The 19,551-nt window shown below is 51.4% G+C and overlaps 1 protein-coding gene and 1 long non-coding RNA gene across 2 annotated transcripts; one reads left to right on the forward strand and one right to left on the reverse strand.

Annotated features, from left to right (window-relative positions):
* Nucleotides 1–6,965: 6,965 nt before the first annotated feature.
* Nucleotides 6,966–8,423, forward strand: LOC147648846 (uncharacterized). Its single transcript, XR_015279873.1, has 2 exons — nucleotides 6,966–7,005; nucleotides 8,059–8,423. It is a non-coding gene; the product is annotated as an uncharacterized LOC147648846 (long non-coding RNA).
* A 1,620-nt stretch (nucleotides 8,424–10,043) lies between these two features.
* Nucleotides 10,044–11,180, reverse strand: LOC111939509 (uncharacterized). Its single transcript, XM_086866160.1, has 2 exons — nucleotides 10,374–11,180; nucleotides 10,044–10,193 (listed from the first exon to the last, which is right to left on the reverse strand). Exons 1-2 carry the CDS (start codon nucleotides 11,178–11,180, stop codon nucleotides 10,044–10,046), a joined length of 957 nt encoding a protein of 318 aa, XP_086722286.1.
* Between the last annotated feature and the right edge of the window lie 8,371 nt (nucleotides 11,181–19,551).

Below are 19,551 nucleotides of genomic sequence, written 5' to 3' on the forward strand. Positions count from 1 at the left end.
AGGAAAAGAGGCTGGAATGGTGGGATTTGGGTTCCTCCGGGAACCGGGACCTCGTGGCTGGATCCAAATCCTGCCTCGGGCACGGGCTGAAGGAGCCGCTCACGTCCATGTGAGGCTCAGTCTCCTCTTCTCTCATCCTCCCGGCATCCCAAAAATTCCAGGATTCCCGGAGCCACCTGGCAGCCGGCTCAGACCCTCCCGCCTTCCCTGGGATCTTGTGGGAATGAGGAGAGGGGAAAGCTGGGTCTGATGAGGGCCCGGGAGGTTTAATTGTGGAGAGATCAGTCAGGAAAATGGGGAGAATCCCTGATTTCCCTGGGAATCGATGGAAATATGCAGGAAAAAATTCCTTTTCTTGCTTGGGAAAATGGGAATCCCGCACGGGGTTGGAGCTCGACCCCGTGTCCAGTTCTGGACAATCATGGAAAAACGGACAAGGAGGGGTTGGAGCGTGGCCAGGGATGGGAACGGGGCTGGAGCAGCTGGAGAAGGTTCTGGAAAATCCTGAGGGAGCTGAGGGGGCTCAGCCTGGAGAAAAGGGAGATCCAGGGGGAATTTTGGGCTCTTCCAGGGGGGATTTGGGATCTGATCCCAGGGAACAGGGACAGGACAAGAGGGAACGGCCTGGAGCTGGGCCAGGGGAGGCTCAGGGTGGGAAATTTGGGAAAATCCCTCCTGGAAAAGGGGAAAAGCCTCGGAAGGGGCTCAGGGAGGGTTGGATCCCATCCCTGGAGGTGTCCAAGGAATTCCTGGATGTTGGTCCGGGTCACCAGGTGGTGACCGGGCACAACTCGGACTCAATGCTGTGGGAGATCTTCCCCAAGCTCCAGGATTTTGGGATCCTGGGAAATCTTTGTCCCTCCAGCACAAGATGGGGCTGGACCCTTGGAGCTGGGGGTGCTGCCCTCATGGAATTCCCTCCCGGAATTCCCTCCTGACCCGCTCGGGGAGGAGTCACCGGGGCCACCGGAGGACGTGGCTGCAGGGTCCTGACTCACCGGCACCAACGTGACGACTCCAAGGGCTCCAATTGCCCATAAACGTAATGGAGATTCCCAAATAATCCCCAATTAGGGATAACCACCCCAACCCCCTTGACGTTCCCACCCGCTGGCAGCGCGGATCCCTTTACGTCTCCCGAATTAATCCGCCTTTGGAAGGCTCCAATTTCTCGCTAATCAAAGCTAACGACGGGGTGGAAAATAACTCGGGGTGGAAAGGCGCAGGACCGGTCCTCAGAGATGGTTTTGAGGTGAGCCTGGAGCCTGAGGAGATAATGAGGAGCCGTTCCGACTGGAATATGGGATATTCCTCGGGAAGATAAGAGCTGGAAGCAGCTCTGGGGGGAAAATTTCCACACCCGGCAGCTCGAGGAGGAGAAAACGAGGAGGGATTCGTCTGCCTAAAATTCCAGCTCCCAAATCCGAGCCCTGCCGGGTGCAGTTTCTCCTCCCGTGGCAAAGGAGGTGTTTAAGACGAGCAAACCACACTCCGTGGATCCAAATTTATCCCTGGAAAAGCCTCCGGGGCAGCGGAGCCTCCCGGAGAGGGGGCAGGAGCTGAGTCTGTGGAAAAGCTGAGCCACCAAAAGCCGCGGAGATCCGTCGGCTCCAGCTGGAATTCCTGGGAAGGAACCGGTGCTGACGCCTGGAATTCTCTGGGAGACTCCGGGTTTGGGGCATAAACAGGACGTGCTGCTCGTGCTGGGTTGGTTGGTTTTGGGTGGTTTTTTTTCCCCCCCTGTTTAACATTCTTGTGATGGTCACGTTCCCACCTCCGTGGCTGGAATACCTGGAAGAAACGTGGATTTTCCCTAATCAGCAAAAGTTTAATAAAAATTGTATCCCGGGCCTAAATCCCACTTAAACTGGAGCTTTTTGTGCTTTTGTGGGAGGGAAAAACATCTTTAAAATGAGGATTATTATTGAAATGTTCCTCAAAGGAGACGGAGTTGTGTCCCTGTTGGAATTTCCAAGCACGGATGGTTAATCCATGGAGAGGAGTGGGTCGGATGAATGAAATAATTTAATTTACCAGGAAAACAGGTACCTCGGGGTTTTGTGGGAGCGCTGGAGGATCGGTTGTGCCTTTCCATGAGAATTAGGACGGGGTATTTCTCATAGTAAATCAAATTAATTATCCATCTTCCCTAATAACAGCTGGAAAAACCCCAGGTATCAAAACCCAACATTTATGGAAATAAGGCCGTGGAAACGTCCCGGCGCATTAAAACCCTTCCTAAAAACCAATTAATTCATCACCCGCTGGTTTGCTGGGTTGTTTTTTTTTAATGACCCCGCCATTCCCGTTGGGAATGACCAGGATGGGAGCGGGGCTGGCTCAGCATCACCTGCTTTCCTGGAAGAGGGCTTCCACCAAAAATTAGGATGCAAACAAACATGCAAAGCATGTGGAGGTGGAGCCTGCCGGGGCAGTTTGTGGTCAGCTGTCCGTCCCCCTGGGCTCCCGCGCTTCCGGAGCTGACGCCACTCCGGCCGTATAAAAGGTTTGGATTTGGAGGCTCCCGCCAGTTCCTTTGGCTTCTCCGTCGCTCGCCAGGACCGGTGACCCGGTAAGTTCTCCTTGGCTTTATCAGGGAATTTTTATCAGGATATCTCGTGGAGAAGAGAGTTCGTTCCGGGTCTCGGGAATGCTTCGCTCCCGTGCGTCTCTTCCGGGGATTTTCCTGGAATTGGGGATTTTTATTTAGGGTTTGCTCTGGCTGGAGGAGCTCGGAGAAGTCACCTCCTCCGAAAGCGTGGCTGCCTCTCCTTCTCCCTCCTGCTTAATTTGCTCCTGCCTCGTTAAGGCTGGGAATTAAATAAATTAATGGATGCTGCGGAACAGCTCCCGGGACTTCAAACGGGATGGGTGGGAAGAGGCTTTATCCGGGAGGAGGGAGCTGCAGGATTCCTGCGGGCAAAGCCAGGGGAGACCTCTGGGAGAAGCCAGGAGAAGGAAATGAGTTGGGAATGGGCGCTGCAACCCTTCCCTCAACAATGGATGAGCCACGTTTATCCCCACCCCAAAAAAATTCCGGTGGTGTCCCAGGATCTGGAGGATCATCGGGATGGGAGAGCTGGGAATGTTCGGCCTGTGGAGACCTCAGCTCCAGGATCTGCAGGGAAGACTTAGAGGGATTTTTCCTCAGGAACTGGAGAGGCAGGAAAAGGGGGAAAGGGTTTGCACTGAAATAGGGGAAATTTAGGTTGGATCTGGGGAAGGAACTGCGAGGCCCCGGTTATTCCAGGTTATTCCACGGATTCCACATCCCTGGAAGCGTCCAAGGCCAGGTTGGACAGGTCTTGCAGCAACTCGGTCTGGGTTGGAAGCAGATGGTCACTGAGATCCCTCCCAACCCAAACCACGCCACGATTCCGTGGGATGATGGCGGGATTTGTGGCCTCTGGGCTTTGTGGTTGGGAATTCCCAGCACGGGGGACTGGCCCAGGTGGGTGGAGGATCCAAAAAGGAAGAGATAAACCCTGGAACATCTGCCGATGGATCCCAGAATAGCAGGAATTGAAGAATTTTTGTCTTCTGGCTTCTACTGAATTGGACTCCGGGCAATCCCAGAGTAAAATTCAGGAATTACGGCTCGAGGATTCCTGATAGGTTCCCAATGAAGGAAGGGATTCTCTGGCAGCGTAATTCCATTAATAATTCCATAAATCCCCGGGATTAGCTCAGACCGTGGCGCTCACAACGCCGAGCTCATGGATTTGATCCCTGCAGGGGCCATTCCCTGGAGAGCTGGACTTGGTGTGATCCTTCTGGGTCCCTTCCAACTCCAGAACCCTGGAATCCTGGACACAGGTGGCTTTTCCCAACATTCCTCAGCCGAACCTTCCAAGACCTCACACGGACCCATACCCTGACTTTCTCTTTTTTTTTTGTCTGTTTCCCAGCTTTTTCCCAAGCTTTTTCCCGGCTTTTTCCCAGCTTTTCCCCAGGATGTCCTACTACTACGAGCAGTGCAAGCAGCCCTGCCTGCCCCCTCCCATCTGCCTGCAGAAGTGCGCCAAGTGCCCGGAGCCCTGCGCCGCGCAGTGCGTCGAGGTCTGCCAGGCCCCCTGCGCCAGCCAATGCGCCACCGCCTGCGTGCCGCAGTGCGCCGACGTCTGCGCCGAGCCCTGCGTGCCGCAGTGCGCCGACGTCTGCGCCACGCCCTGCGCCACCACGTGCGCCACCCAGTGCGCGGAGCCCTGTGTCCCGCAGTGCGTCGACGTTTGCGCCACCAGCTGCGTCCCGCAGTGCGTGGATGTCTGCCCCGCCCAGTGCCCCACCCAGTGCCCCACCCAGTGCCCCACCCAGTGCCCCGCCCCGTGCGCGGAGCCCTGCGTCACCAAGTGCGTGGAGCAGTGCCAGGCCGAGGTTTGCAGCACCAAGTGCGTGGAGTCGTGCGAGACCGTGTGCCTGGAGCCCTGCTCCCACCCCTGCTGATCCCGGCCCCGCCGAGCGGCTCCGGTGACCGGTGAGGAGCCCGAGCCGCCGGTTCCGGGATGGAAAACACGGCGCAGACCCATCGGCGACGCAACCAGGCTTCTCCTGCTCTGATCCTGCCACGTTCTTTTCCTCTTGGAAGACGTTTCCTCTCCCAGTGTTTCCCTGTGTTTTCACTCCTGCTCCTGCCGCGCCGGCGTTTTTCCTTGGGCGTTCCCGATATTTTGGGGACCTCGGGAAGTGCTGTCAGCAGCTGGTGGTGGAAGATGCCGACGCTTTTCCCCTTCCCTTCTCCTCTTGTCTCTTCTCAGTCTTGTCAATTCTCTGTGCAGCAATAAAAAAATGACCATCGATGGCACCAGGTGTCTTTTGCCTCTTTTCTCCCCGTTTCCACCTCCTCAGACCCCAAAACTTCTTCCGTAATTTCCATTTTCAAGAGTGGTTGGGGTGGGGTTTTGTGCCGGAAGTGAAAACAAAACGTTTTAATATGGAGAAATTCCTTCTAATCCTACAAGGAAATCATCATCAATTATTTCCTGAATATTATTGATAGAAATTTGATTTTTCTGACAGAATTTTGGTCTTCACAGCTTGAGGCTTTGGGGGCAAATCCTAGAAACGGTTGAAAGGCGAATTTAAGTGGAAGAAAGCCTTAATAAAGAAAGAATTGAACACCTGGAAGGCAAAATTTTAAATAAATACAAACACACCTTTATTCTGGATAAGTTTGAAGCTGAAGGGTGACCCCCATTGCCCGGAGGGAGTTAAAAACATTAAAAACCCCAAATTCCGGAGATAAAGGTTGTGCCTGTGGCTTTCTTCACCTCCGTGCAGGCCACGCCATTCCCAGTCTGGGAATGCTGAAATCGCTCCCCACCCACCCCCTCATTAAGGGAAGGGTGGGGAATGTCTAATCTGGAGAAGAAAAGCGAGATATTTATATTCAGGGGCGTGCCAGCGGTGTTTCCAAATCTGTTTGCAAACCTTTTTAATGTGCAGGTGGGGAGGTGAGGAGCAGGCTCCTCTCGGTGTCCCTCGGTGTCGACACCAGGAGGTGACACCGAAAAAGGTGACACCGAGAGGTGACGCCCTCAGACGGGGTGGGGGGGGATCACTTCTGAAAATAAAAACCTGAGCACAAAAAAAACAACCTGAGCACTGCTGAGGGAAAAGCAGGAGCAGGAATTCCCAAAAAAAAAAAAAAAAAAAAAAAAAAGGATGGGAAAATGAGGAATTAGAACCTGAGGAAAGGAAAAGCAGGAGCAGGAATTCCCAAAAAAAAATGGATGGGGAAATGAGGAATGAGGACCTGAGGAGGGGAAAATTTGGAGCAGGAATTCCCCCCCAAAAAATGGATGGGAAATGAGGAATTTTCACCTGAAGAGAGGAAAATCGGGAGCAGGAATTCCCAAAAAAATGGATGGGGAATGAGGAATTAGCACCTGGAATTCCTCCATGGAATTTGCAGATCCAGGCTCTGCCTCAGGAGTGAATTTTGCGGCATCCTGGGGGCACGGAGGAGGTTTTGGGGATCAGGGCAAGCAACCCCACACTCGGACCAGGAATTCCCAGGAAAATGGAATTTGAGCCTCAAATTCCTCCAAACTTTTGGGGATCCAGGCTCTGGAATGCCACTTTGGTGTCCTCTTGGAGGCCTGGAAGAGGTTGAGATCCTGAATCATGTTAAAAATTTAAATTTGGAATCACGTGGAGCTCCTCTGCTCCGTGAGTCACCTGATTCTGGAGCATCCTCATCCCCATCCATCCAGCCACTGGAATTTTCCCCTTTTTTCCCTGGGATCAGGGGTCAGGAGAGCACCTGGAAAACCCAGAGGAAGTGGCCAGAGGGACCTGGCCATTTCCTGTGGCCAAGCCCTGACACACCAGCCGTGGTCAGTGCCAGGAATTGCTGGAATTCCCGGAATATTTGCAATAAGTTGGGGATATTTCATCAGGGTGGAGGTGGAGGAGCCTGGAAAATTCTCCTGATTTCTTGGGGAGGAAAAATTAAAGTTGAATTCCTGTTCTTGGGATGGGAATTAGAGAAGGGAAACAGCAAAATCCAGAATCGCGGGGTTCCGAGCTGGGATCTGTTGCTTTTCCCAGGAGTTGGGAGTTGGGAGAATCCCAACCCCTCTCGGATTTCTGGAGATCCCCCCAGCTGCTTCCCGACCAAAATCATCCCTAAAACTCATTCCCGAGTGGATCTGAGTCGTCCCAGCTGCCGGTTCCTGGTGGGATCTCTGCCTGGAACGGAGACTGGGCGAAATATTAATGAATTATTAATAAATTACTAATAAACCATCAACAAATTACCCGGCGATGAGCAGCCCTGGGTGTGCCCAATCCCCCGCAGCCGGGAGAGGAGAGAATCTCTCCCAGACTTTGACTGAGGTCCAGGAGGTGGGAGCGGCGCCGGTTCCGGTTGTGAAAGATTTTCTGGTCACCGAGTTTAATCCGGAGTCATCGGCCCTTCCGCAGGGATATAAAAGCCGCTCCGTCGGGAGCCTCCACACCCGCAGCGGCTCCTCCTCAGCTCCCTCCTCCAGCAGGACGCTCCAGGTGAGCCCTTCCCTGCCCTTTTTGCCACCCTCGGGTTGGAAAAAACGGGATTTTCTTTCCCAATCCCCAAAAAATTCCGCCTGCGGCGGCGTGGTGGAATTTCGGGGGGTTTGGGGGCTCTTTGGCTCAGCGCTCCGTGATTTTTTCCCAGGCTGATAAGAATCCCGTGGATAACCAAAGGTTGGTGTCCATGGGTAGACGGTGGAAGAGATTCCCGGATTTCCAGGGATCCCGGCTCTGTTTCCTTGGATAAAATCCTCATTCCGCCCGAATTTCGTGGCTCTGGGTGTGGCTCCTGCTCTGGGGGGGGTCTCAGGGAGCTGGGAAAGGAGGTGGTGGTTCCAAAAATCCGTACCAAATATCGGGATTGGCACCAAATACTGGGAATATTATAAAATACTGGGAATATTATCAAATACCGGGAATATTATCAAATACCGGGAATATTATCAAATGCTGAGAATATTATCAAATATTGGGATTGGTATCCAATTCTGGGACTGTTAGCAAAGGATTTTTCCCTGTCAAAAACTCCCAATCCTGAAATTTTCCCTCTTTTCCACTCCTCTTTGGCCGCTTTTCTTGGAGCTTCTCCCTGAGTCCAGCTTTCCTCCAAATCCATGTTTTTTTTTCCCCCCCGAGCATTCAAAATTGAGATTCCCAGGAAATGAAGGAGCAGAGGGAAGGAAGGAAAGCCCCAGGTGCTGCTTTGTCTCCTCTCCAGCTCTGCAGCCTTTTCCTGGCTTTGCTAGGCTGGGCTTGGCCTCTGATCCCAGTTTTAGGCAGAGCCATTCCCCCATCCCTCAGTGGAGCCACCGATCCTGCAGGGAATGGGGTGGAATCCCAAAAAAAAACCCCAAAAATGGGCTGGAAACCGAAATCCCCAAAATCCAGGCAGCCCTGCAGCATCCTCAGGGATTTAATTTAATTTTAATGCCTGGATTTGCTCCGGGATTAAATCCTTGGGGTCAACCTCGGAGCCACAACGCCCCGAAAGGGCCGATCCAAGCTCCAAAAAAAACCCTAAAATCCCATTTTTTTTTTGGATTCCAGGCTGATCCAGGATGTCCCAGCAGCAGAAGCAGCCACAGCAGATCCCGGCCCAGTGCCAGGAGAAGTGCGGGGCCCTTCCCAAGGGGGTCCAGCAAAGCCAGGCCTCCAAAGGCCAGGCCAAGGCGGCCGTCAAGAGCCTCCCCCAGCAGCAGCAGCAGCAGCAGCAGTGCTCCAAGCAGAAGTAGAATCCATCCCAAATCCCAAATCCCGCTTTTTCTCCACCTCTCCGGGCTCCCGGGAACCTCTCCGGACCTGCTCGCCGGCCGGGATTTACCCGGCGAGGAGACGCGCTTAATTAGGGTTAGAAATGAATCATTAATTCCGCGTTTAATTTGGGATGTGGCGCAATAAAATGATGGAATGGCCTCGTTTTTCCTGGTGGTTTTGTTGGTGATTTTCTCCCATTTTTCCCCTTCACTTTTTTCTCTTGTTTTACCCCACAAAAAATCAGCTTTAATCAAGGCAAACCCCGGCTTTTGCAAGATGAGATTCCTCTCCATCTTTCTCAGGAAAAGCCGTGGGAAATCCCCAAAACCTGGGGGGAAAAAAAATCCCCAAAACTTGATTAAAATAATTCCCAAAATTTGGTATAAAAATTCCCAAAGCTTGGGATAAAAATTCCCAAAACTTGGTGTAAAACCTCCCAAAACTCGGTACAAAAACACCCAAAATCTCGGTATTAAAAACCCCAAAATCTCGGTATTAAAACCCCCCAAATCTCGGTATTAAAAACCACCAAAACTCGGTACAAAACCACCCAAAATCTCGGCATTAAAAACCCCTAAATCTCGGTATTAAAACCCCCAAAACTCAGTATTTAAAACCTCCTAAAACTCGGTACAAAAACACCAAAAAATTATGTAAAAAAAAAGGCCAAAACTCAGTATAAAAACCCCCCAAAACTCGGTACAAAAAAACCCCAAGACTTGGTATAAAACCCCCCAAAACTCGGTATTAAAAACCTTAAAACTCGGTATAAAAAACCCCCAAAACTCTTTATAAAAATCCCCACGACCAGGAACAAAAATTCCCAAAACTCAGTACTGAAAGTCGCTTTTATTGTGGGATTTTTCACGGCGAAATCAATCCTGGATCCAACAGCAGCCGAAAATAATTGCGAGACAAAGTCCCAAACACCGCCGGGTGGCGAAACATTCCCGGCTGGAATTCCGCCTTGATCCCGTCTGCGCCACGCCCGGGGTTAATCCCTTCCCAAACATGTCTGGAGTGGAGTTAATGATCCATAAATCGGGATAATTATGCAATATTCTCGTCCTGAGATGTTCTTTGACACCTCCGAGGAAATTCAAGGGGAGAGAGAGCTCAGATCTATCCTAAAATTCTCTTTTTCTCCCCCCTCAATTCCCAAAGGATTCTTGGGAATTCCACCAAAATCGGATCTATCCTAAAAATCTCCTTTTTTTCCCCCTCCATCCCAAAGGATTCTTTTGAATTCCACCAAATATTCAGCCCCTTAATTCCCGATTTTGGGAAGTTTTGGGGGCAGATTCCGCAGTAATCTGATTTATAGGGAAAAACTTCCCGAAATCCCAGGTGGGAGCTGGAATCCAGAGGAGAAAAGAAGGAAAAAGGGGATGAGCTCTTCCCTGGATTTGGTTTTTTTTTTTAATTTCATGAACCCCTCCCTGTTCCATGATTTTTTTTTTTTTTGGGGGGGGGGGCTTTCGGGGCATTCCAAAGCCGTGGGATTGGGAAAAAAAAAAAAAAAAAAGCAGGAATTTGGGAATTTTGAGCTACAACCCTGCTGGAAAACCATTCCCGACGGGAATTCCCTGCTGTTAGTAAAGGAAAAGGCGTTAGCGGGAGGAGCAGCGGGAAGGAATTCCTGAAAAAAAACAACAACAACAAAAAAAAAAGCTCTGCAAGGGTTTAAAAATAAAAATTTAAAATAAAAAAAAAAAAAAAAAAAAAAAGGCTTGGAAAAACCTCTGGAGAAAAATCTCCGGGATTGGGATTTTTTCCTTCTACTTCTGCCAGAGGCCGGGCTGTTCCAGCTGCTGCTCCAGGGGAGGGAATTTCTCGGGAAGGGAGCGCTGCTCCTGGATCTCCTGGAATTCCTGCTTTTCCTGGGAGCACGGGACGGGGTCTGGGAGTGGGATGGGGACCGGGGTCTCCTGGAATTCCTGCTTTTCTGGGATGGACACCGGGATTTCCTGGCATTCCTGCTTTTCTGGGATGGACACCGGGATTTCCTGGCACTGCTGCTTCTCCTGGGAACACGGGACAGGGTCAGGCTGTGGATCAGGGATGGACACAGGGATTTCCTTGCATTCCTTTTTTTCTGGGATGGACACCGGGATTTCCTGCTTTTCTGGGATGGACACCGGGATTTCCTTGCATTCCTTTTTTTCTGGGATGGACACCGGGATTTCCTTGCATTCCTGTTTTTCTGGGATGGACACCGGGATTTCCTGGCACTGCTGCTTCTCCTGGGAACACGGGACAGGGTCAGGCTGTGGATCAGGGATGGACACCGGGATTTCCTTGCATTCCTTTTTTTCTGGGATGGACACCGGGATTTCCTGCTTTTCTGGGATGGACACCGGGATTTCCTTGCATTCCTTTTTTTCTGGGATGGACACCGGGATTTCCTGCTTTTCTGGGATGGACACCGGGATTTCCTTGCATTCCTGCTTTTCTTGGATGGACACCGGGATTTCCTTGCATTCCTGTTTTTCTGGGATGGACACCGGGATTTCCTGGCATTCCTGCTTTTCTGGGATGGACACCGGGATTTCCTGGCGCTGCTGCTTCTCCTGGGCGCAGGGAACCGGGATCTCCTTGGCCTCCTGCCTCTCCAGCGCCGGTTCCTGGCGGGATTTCTCTTCCAGCGGGAATTTCGGAGGGAATTCTGCTTGCTGCTGCTCCTGGGGCGGGCACTGCGGCACCGCAGCCCCCGGATTTTCCCCTTTTCCCGGTTCCACGCCCGCCGCTGGAATCGCTTTCTCCTGGCATTTCGCCGCCGCCGGGAGCGGCTCGGGGCAAGGGGCGGGCACCGGGATTTGGGGATTTTGGGGCTCCGGGATGGGTTTTGGGGTGGTTTTACCCAGGCCGGGGGGGAGCGTCAGCTCCTGTTTGATTTGCATCTGGTTCAGAGACATTTCTGCGGGAAAACGGGATCACCTAGGGGGGAAAAAAATGGGAATTTCTTGTGGTACCGGGACGAGGGTGACGGGAAAAAAAACAACAAAAAATCAACAATAACCGCAAAAAAAAACCAACCCCGAGTTGTCATCTTCTGCCCTTGGCTTCCCGAGGTTTTTCCCTGAGGAATGGGGGTTTATTCCTCCTTTTTCATCCTGCCCTGATCCCTCCCCTCCTTTTTGAGGAGGCAGAGCCGCCCCTTTGAACCCGCGGCTGATTTCTGCTTCACAGCTCTTCCCAAATTCCCAAATCCCTGGGATTTCTGTCCTGGGAAACTGAAAAAAAAACCCCAAAATAACAACACACACCAAAAAAAAAGGCGAAAACCAAACATTTCAGCGCATTTTGTGCGCCAGAAAAACAAAAACATAAATGTGGGGCAAACGGGGTGATGCGGACTGATAAACCCGAAATAATTCCCGCTTTTTAGCCCTGGATTTTCAGCTTTTCCTCGGAATTTGGAGCGGCAGGGGAGGTTTCTCCAGGCTCCGGCGAGCTGGGGGTTAAACCCGCAGGGGACAACTCCTCCCTTCGCTCCGCTCTCGGTGACAACGCCGAGGATTTGGAGCCTGGCTCGGTCCTGGGCAGGGAATTCTCATGGATAAAGCCGGGATTGTCCCCAGCCGAGCCAGGGTTTCTCCTCCCGACAATTTGGGGATAATTTGGAGACAATTTGGGGACAATTTGGGACAATTTGCGGACAATTTGGAGACAATTTGCGGACAATTTGGGGACAATTTTGCGGCTGCCGAAGGCTCGCCGGGACCCGCGGGAATTCCTGCGCTGCCGCCTTCCCAAATCCCAGCTCAGGAGCGAAAGGTGGGAATCCCAAAATCGGGGTTGGAAGGGATTTGGACTCGTCCCCGAGGAAGAGAGAGGGGAAATTCCTCCTCCCTTCCCTGCGGAGTTCCCAGCTCCTCTCACAGCCAATTCCCTCCTCTCTTCCCTTTTTGATAAGACCTTAATTACTTTATTTATTAATTAATTAAGACCTTGATCCTGAGACGGATGAGGCGGCACATTTGGGGAATATTTTCATTCCTGCTCCCAAATTTGCCTTTTCCCCAGGAATTCCCGGGTGAAACGGGAGCTTTCGGAATATTTTGGCCGCAAAATCACTGGAAAAATCAAATTTGGTGCCCTTCCCTGGAGGGAGGAGATCCCTCCTTAAACCAACGGAATTCCGTCTGGTCCCGTGCCTCGGGAAGGGTCTAATTTAGGATTTAATTACCCTCAGATTTAGACTCGGTCTTAATTTGCCTCCCAGAGCCATTTCCAAGCCACCCCAACGCCCACAAATTCCCTCCTTTCCAGGAACCCTCCAGGTATCCCAAGGCACCAAATCCAGCTTTTCCTGAAGAGCTGCGGAGTCGAGGAGCAGAACCCCCAAATTTTCCCCCCAAAAATCTCAGGATTCTTAGTCCCAAATATTCCCCTAAAATCTCGAGATTCTGAATCCCCTGTATCCTCCCAAAATCTTGGAATTCAAAATCCCAAATTTCCCCCAGAACCTCGGAATTCTGAATCCCAGACCTCCCCAAAAATCTCGGAATTCCGAATCCCAAATCTCCCCCCAAAATCTCAGGATGCTCAGTACCAAACCTCCCCAAAAATCTCAGGATTCTCAGTCCCGAATATCCCCCAAAAATTTGGGGATTCTCAATCCCAAACCCCTCTGAGGCATCTCTGGATTCTCAACCCCAAACCCCACTGAGAAAAAAAAATAAATCCCAGAGTTCTGAATCCCAAACCTTCCCCAAAAATCCCGGGATTCCCAATCCCAGAGCTCCCCGAGGAATCTCCGGACTCCCGGACTCACCCAGCCGGCGCCGAGGGAGCAGCGGGAGCGGAGTGGATGCGGGAGCCGGGAGATTTGGGATCTTTTATAGGGTTTGGAAGCCCTGCCTTCTGGGAATGAGTCCTCCTGGCTGATGAGCTCATTCTTTCACAAGAACCCTGCCCGGCCCGGTTTTACACGTAGGCACTTTCCAGAGAGGATTCCGAGTTCATCCCTTGGCTAATCCCGGTGAAGCGTGGAATTCCTCCCTGGATAAAGCTCCGAGCCTCAGGTGCACGGAGCTACGGAAGAGCCCGGCCAGGTTTTGGGGGCTCGGTGGGGTTTGGGGCCACCTCGACCCATCCCGGGGTTGTTCCACAGTTAAAACCCGCTCTGAGGTCTGGAATTCCTGGGATTTATTGGGAATTCCCATCCCAACCCATCCCGGGGTTGTTCCACAGCTAAAGCCCACTCTGAGGTTTGGAATTCCAGGGATTTATTGGGAATTCCCATCCTGGGGTTGTTCCACAGCTAAAACCCGCTCTGAGGTCTGGAATTCCTGAGATTTATTGGGAATTCCCATCCCGGGGTTGTTCCACAGCTAAAACCCGCTCTGAGATTTGGAATTCTTGGGATTTATTGGGAATTCCCATCCCAACCCATCCCGGGGTTGTTCCACAGCTAAAACCTGCTCTGAGGTTTGGAATTCCTGGGATTTATTGGGAATTCCCATCCCGGGGTTGTTCCACAGCTAAAGCCCACTCTGAGGTTTGGAATTCCTGGGATTTATTGGGAATTCCCATCCCAACCCATCCCGGGGTTGTTCCACAGCTAAAACCCGCTCTGAGGTTTGGAATTCCTGGGATTTATTGGGAATTCCCATCCCAACCCATCCCGGGGTTGTTCCACAGCTAAAACCCGCTCTGAGGTCTGGAATTCATGGGATTTATTGGGAATTCCCATCCCAACCCATCCTGGGGTTGTTCCACAGCTAAAGCCCACTCTGAGGTCTGGAATTCCTGAGATTTATTGGGAATTCCCATCCCGTGGTTGTTCCACAGCTAAAACCCACTCTGAGGTCTGGAATTCATGGGATTTATTGGGAATTCCCATCCCAACCCATCCCGGGGTTGTTCCACAGCTAAAACCCGCTCTGAGGTTTGGAATTCCAGGGATTTATTGGGAATTCCCATCCTGGGGTTGTTCCACAGCTAAAACCCGCTCTGAGGTCTGGAATTCCTGAGATTTATTGGGAATTCCCATCCCGTGGTTGTTCCACAGCTAAAACCTGCTCTGAGTTCTGGAATTCCTGGGATTTATTGGGAATTCCCATCCCAACCCATCCCGGGGTTGTTCCACAGTTAAAACCCGCTCTGAGTTCTGGAATTCCTGGGATTTATTGGGAATTCCCATCCCGGGGTTGTTCCACAGCTAAAGCCCGCTCTGAGTTCTGGAATTCCTGGGATTTATTGGGAATTCCCATCCCAGGGTTGTTCCACAGCTAAAACCCGCTCTGAGGTTTGGAATTCTTGGGATTTATTGGGAATTCCCATCCCAACCCATCCCGGGGTTGTTCCACAGCTAAAACCTGCTCTGAGTTCTGGAATTCCTGGGATTTATTGGGAATTCAGGATCATTTCTGCTTCTCCCCTCTGTTCTTTATCAGCGAACCCTCTGAAGTGGTTTTACTGGGATTGTGAGAAGCAGGGATGGGTTTTACTGGGAAGAACTTTCCTTCAACTTTCATTTCGGTTTGGAATCACCAGGAGGGATTTCCTGGAAATTCCGGGAATTTCCTCCCGGAAAGGGCGGTCAGGGGCCGCCCAGGGAGCTTTTCCAAGGAATTCCTGGACACTCCCCAGGGCTCTGGGAAGGTGTTGATCCATCCAAAGTTGGACTCAGTGGTGTTGGAGGGATTTTCCAACCCCAAAAATCCTGGAATGCTCTGGTGAAATCTCATTTTACACGGAGATGGAAAATCCAGATGTGACGGAGCAGGGAACCGAGTTCATCTCCGGGGATTTTTAAGAATGGCCGAGATTTTTCCCACCCAAATGGGATTTGGGGAACCGGCCCCAAGGAATTCCAGACCGGGAATTTTAAAAGGCGTTTCAGATGCGAAATAAAGGGAATTCCGCGTGCGCAGAGCATTCCCTGAGGATTATTCCAGCTGAAGACGAAACAAAACATTTATGGGGTGGGAAAACCCTCAGAAATCCAATCCCAATCCCCCCAATCTCCACCGGGATTCCGGAGCCGTGAGGGGAGGCAGATTTCCCGCCCTGGAGACGCCGTGTCCAACCCAGACGGGAATTTCGTCACCTTTGGTCATGCCGGGCTCATCTCCGTGGCTTTTCCGCAGTTTTTATCGGATCAAGATCCCGGCACGATCGCTTCCAACAGGCTGAGCTGGTCCCGCGTCACCTCCCGGAATTCCTGGGCAGCGCCTGGAAGCGCTTCCTCTCCCAACAATCTTCCGGCAGCACAAGGCCGGAAAATTCCGGGATTTTCTCCCGTCCGCGCAATTCCCGTTTTTCCCAGGGTCCTGCCTTGCTGATCCCTCCGGGATAGGCTCGGTTTTAGTCTCTGGCTTTGGGAATACCCCAGCCTGAGCCCAAAGCCTGAGTCAGGCCTTGCCGGCTGCTCCGCCGGTGCCGATTCCAGGCTGGAATTAGGGCACTTCCCAGACCTGCCCGGCTGCTTTCGAGGCAGGGCTCGGGAGCCGAGATAAGCTCCTGGAATTCTGCCCTTCCCGCCGGGAGATGCCGGGAAGGAGATCGGAGTCCCCGGGGTTCGGCACTGCCCCGTTCCTGGAGGTGTCCGAGGGAAAGGTTGGATGGGGCTCGGAGAAACCTGGGATAGAGGGAATTGTCCCTGGGGCTTGGAATGGGATAATCCTGAAGGTTCTTTCCATCCCAAACCGTTCCATGATCCTCTGATTTTCTCCGATTCTCTGATTTTATTTATTATTCCATGATTTCATGCTTCCGTTACGCCTCCATTCCCCGATTCCCTGATCCTCTTATTCCACGATTTTCTGATTTCTCTGACTTTATTATCCCATGATTTTATGATTCTGTGATCCTCTAATTCCAGCAATTTGTGATTTTGTGATTCCATGATTTTCTGGCTCTCAGATTCCACAATTCCCTGATTCTATCAATCCCTGATTTTCTGATTCTCCGATCTCATAATTCCACGATTCCCTGATTCTATCACTCCCTGATTTTCTGATTCCAAGATCCTCTAATCCCACGATTTTACGACTCTCTGATACTCCACCATTGCCTGATCCCATTATTCCGCCGTTTGATCATTCCCTGATCCCGGATTTCAGCCGGCTTTGAGAGCGGACAGGGAATTTCACCACCTCCAACCTTCCACCCGCATTTTTGTGCAATATTCCCGAGGGAATTCTCCACCTCAGGCCGGAGCTCGCTGCATCCCTCGGACACGACACCTCCACCCGCCCCAGACCTTTGGATTTCAGCAATGAAGGATTTCTGGAATGTTCCGGTGCCAAATTTAAACCCTGAGCTTGCGACACCCGGGGGTTAAAGGCAAACACTTCCCATGGCTGGCAGGGAAAGACTTAAACCCAATCCTAAATCTAATCCTAAACCCAAAGCTAATCCTAAACCCTGTCTGGAGATCAGGAGATGCGGCCTGACCTTAAACTGATTTGGAGTCTGGAAAACTCCAAACTGGTTCCAGTCTGGAAATGCTCCAGAGATCACCGGGCAGCAACCTCAGCACAAAAATTATGGATATTCCCAAATTCCCGAAATTAAACTGGTTTGGATCCAGTCTGGAAATGGTCTGGAGGTCACCGGGCAGCAACCTCAGCACAAAAATTATGGATATTCCCAAATTCCCGAAATTAAACTGGTTTGGATCCAGTCTGGAAATGGTCTGGAGGTCACCGGGCAGCAACCTCAGCACAAAAATTATGGATATTGCCCAAAGAGGCTCCGGAGTCAGCCCTGGAAAGGGAGGGAAGATTTTTCCTGGAGGAGAGGTGGAATTGCTTTTCCCATCCCCGGGAATTGCACAAAAAATCTATTTTTAGCGTCGCGATTCGGGAAAGCGACGGGAGAAACGTGAGGGAATGGAGGGAGCGCGGAGCTCCCAGTCCATCCCAAATTCCAGGGATCGCCAGAGCCTGGGGAAGGAAATTCCCAGCCTGGCATTCCCGATGGGAATCGCTGCTCCGGATCCCAGGAATCCCGAGCAGGGGATTCCCAGGGATTATTCCAGCAGCTCCAAACTGGAGCTCGGTCTGGGATGTCACGGAGGCATCTCGGGGTCTCCGACCATCCCGGAGCTCCTTGGCTTCACTCTGCCGAAAAAAAACGGATCCAAATTTTGGGAATCCCTCACCCAGGACTCCGTGGATGCTCCTCGACCTTTCTGGCAACCCCAGATTTGGGGATTTTTATCCAGGGATCAGATTTTTTTGGGGAAGTTAGAACCCCTCCCCCAGGACATTTTTTCCATCCAGGATTTGGGGAAAGGATGAGATTTTTTTTGGGAAGTGAGGACCCCTCCCCCAGGGCTTGGTGGACGCTCCCCTCACCTTTTTGCCATCCAGGATTTGGGAATTTTTGTGGGGGGATCAGATTTTTTTGGGAATTAAAAGCCCCTCAGAGAATCCGGGCTTGGGCTCCTCATGGATGCTCCCCGACTTTTTGCCACCCAGAACTTTGGGATTTTTGTGCAGGGATCAGATTTCTTTGGGAAGTGAGGACGCCTCCCTCTGCACCCTCAGGATGCTCCCTGACCTTTTTGCCACCCAGGATTTGGGGGAAGGACCCGGTTTTTGTGGGAAACCATTTTCACCACGCAGGATTTGAGGACCATAGGGATCAGATTTATTTTTTTTTTGAGGGGGTGGGGAAGTGAGCAGCCTTCCTTTGTAATTTCATGGATTCTCCCCGATTTTTCCCTGCCCCCCCAGCGCAGGATTCAGGACCTTTGTGCTGAATCCGGGAACTTTTGCCCTGCTGGATTTCAGCCGTGACTCAGGAGCCGCCGAACCGGCCGGGGCTCTCCGCAGGGTTTGGCTCACGCCCGTTCCTCGCTGTCCTGTCCAGCTCTGGACACGGCGGTGAACTCATCAAACAAAGCCTTAATTAGCACCTGCTGGATGTCTTAATTAGCACCTACAGCATCTCCCAGTATCGGTCTGGCTCCTCCTGGAGACTCCTGGGACCTCCGTGGCTTCCCTGGAAGTGTCCGAGTGGCCGGACGGGGCTCGGAGCCACCTGGGAGGGTGGGAATTGTCCCCGCCCGTGGCACAGGGTGGGATTTAAGGTCCTCTCCCCCCCCCCGAAAATAAAACCTGGACACCCCCAAGTGCTTCAGGATGCAAGGATTGGATCTGGAGCATCCCATGGGTTTTTCCTGGCTGGTTTTATTCCAGTCCGGGAATGTTGGGAATGTCGAGGCTGTGGAGACCCCCGAGCCCCTCCCAGGATCTGCAGGGAAGCTGGAGAGGGATTTTTCCTCGGGAAAGGACACAGGGAATGGGGTCAGGGGGATAGAAGGGGAATTTGGGTGGGATTTAGGGGAGGAATTGTTCCCTGTGAGGGCCTGGCTCGGGTTATTCCATGGATTTCCCACCCCTGGAAGTGTCCAAGGCCAGGCTGGAGCCACCAGGGACAGCAGAAGGTGTCCCACAGCAGAGTTTGGAACGAGATGATTTTTAAGATCCCTTCCAACCCAAACCATCCCATAATTCCACGATTCCCGAGCTTCCCAGGATCCAGACAATTCCTATAAAACCCCGAGCCTTTCCCAGCTGAGTCACCGACTCAAATCTGGGACTCTGCTATAAAACTTCCCCATAAATCCCCCAAACTCCAGCCCAAAGCTTGGCCCCTGTTCTCAGCCCCATTTTCGGATTTCCCAGCCTGCTCCTGACTCCTCCTGGGCTGCTCCTTGGAAACCTCCTGCTAATTCCCAGCCTAAATTTATCCCTAATTTCTTATTTCTTTGAAAACCTCCTGCTAATTCCCAGCCTAAATCTATCCCTAATTTCTTCTCTCCTTGAAAACCTCCTGCTAATTCCCAGCCTAAATTTATCCCTAATTTCTTATTTCTTTAAAAACCTCCTGCTAATTCCCAGCCTAAATTTATCCCTAATTTCTTCTCTCCTTGGAAACCTCCTCCTAATTCCCAGCATAAATTTATCCCTAATTTCTTATTTCTTTGAAAACCTCCTGCTAATTCCCAGCCTAAATTTATCCCTAATTTTTTATTTCTTTGAAAACCTCCTGCTAATTCCCAGCCTAAATTTATCCCTAATTTCTTATTTCTTTGAAAACCTCCTGCTAATTCCCAGCATAAATTTATCCCTAATTTCTTATTTCTTTGAAAACCTCCTGCTAATTCCCAGCCTAAATTTATCCCTAATTTCTTATTTATTTGAAAACCTCCTGCTAATTCCCAGCCTAAATTTATCCCTAATTTCTTATTTCTTTGAAAACCTCCTGCTAATTCCCAGCCTAAATCTATCCCTAATTTCCCCCTCAGGGCTCCGCTTGCCTTTC

The sequence above is a fragment of the Cyanistes caeruleus genome, chromosome 30, assembly GCF_971803275.1.
Source record: "Cyanistes caeruleus chromosome 30, bCyaCae1.hap1.1, whole genome shotgun sequence".
Classification (NCBI taxonomy): Eukaryota; Metazoa; Chordata; class Aves; order Passeriformes; family Paridae; genus Cyanistes; species Cyanistes caeruleus.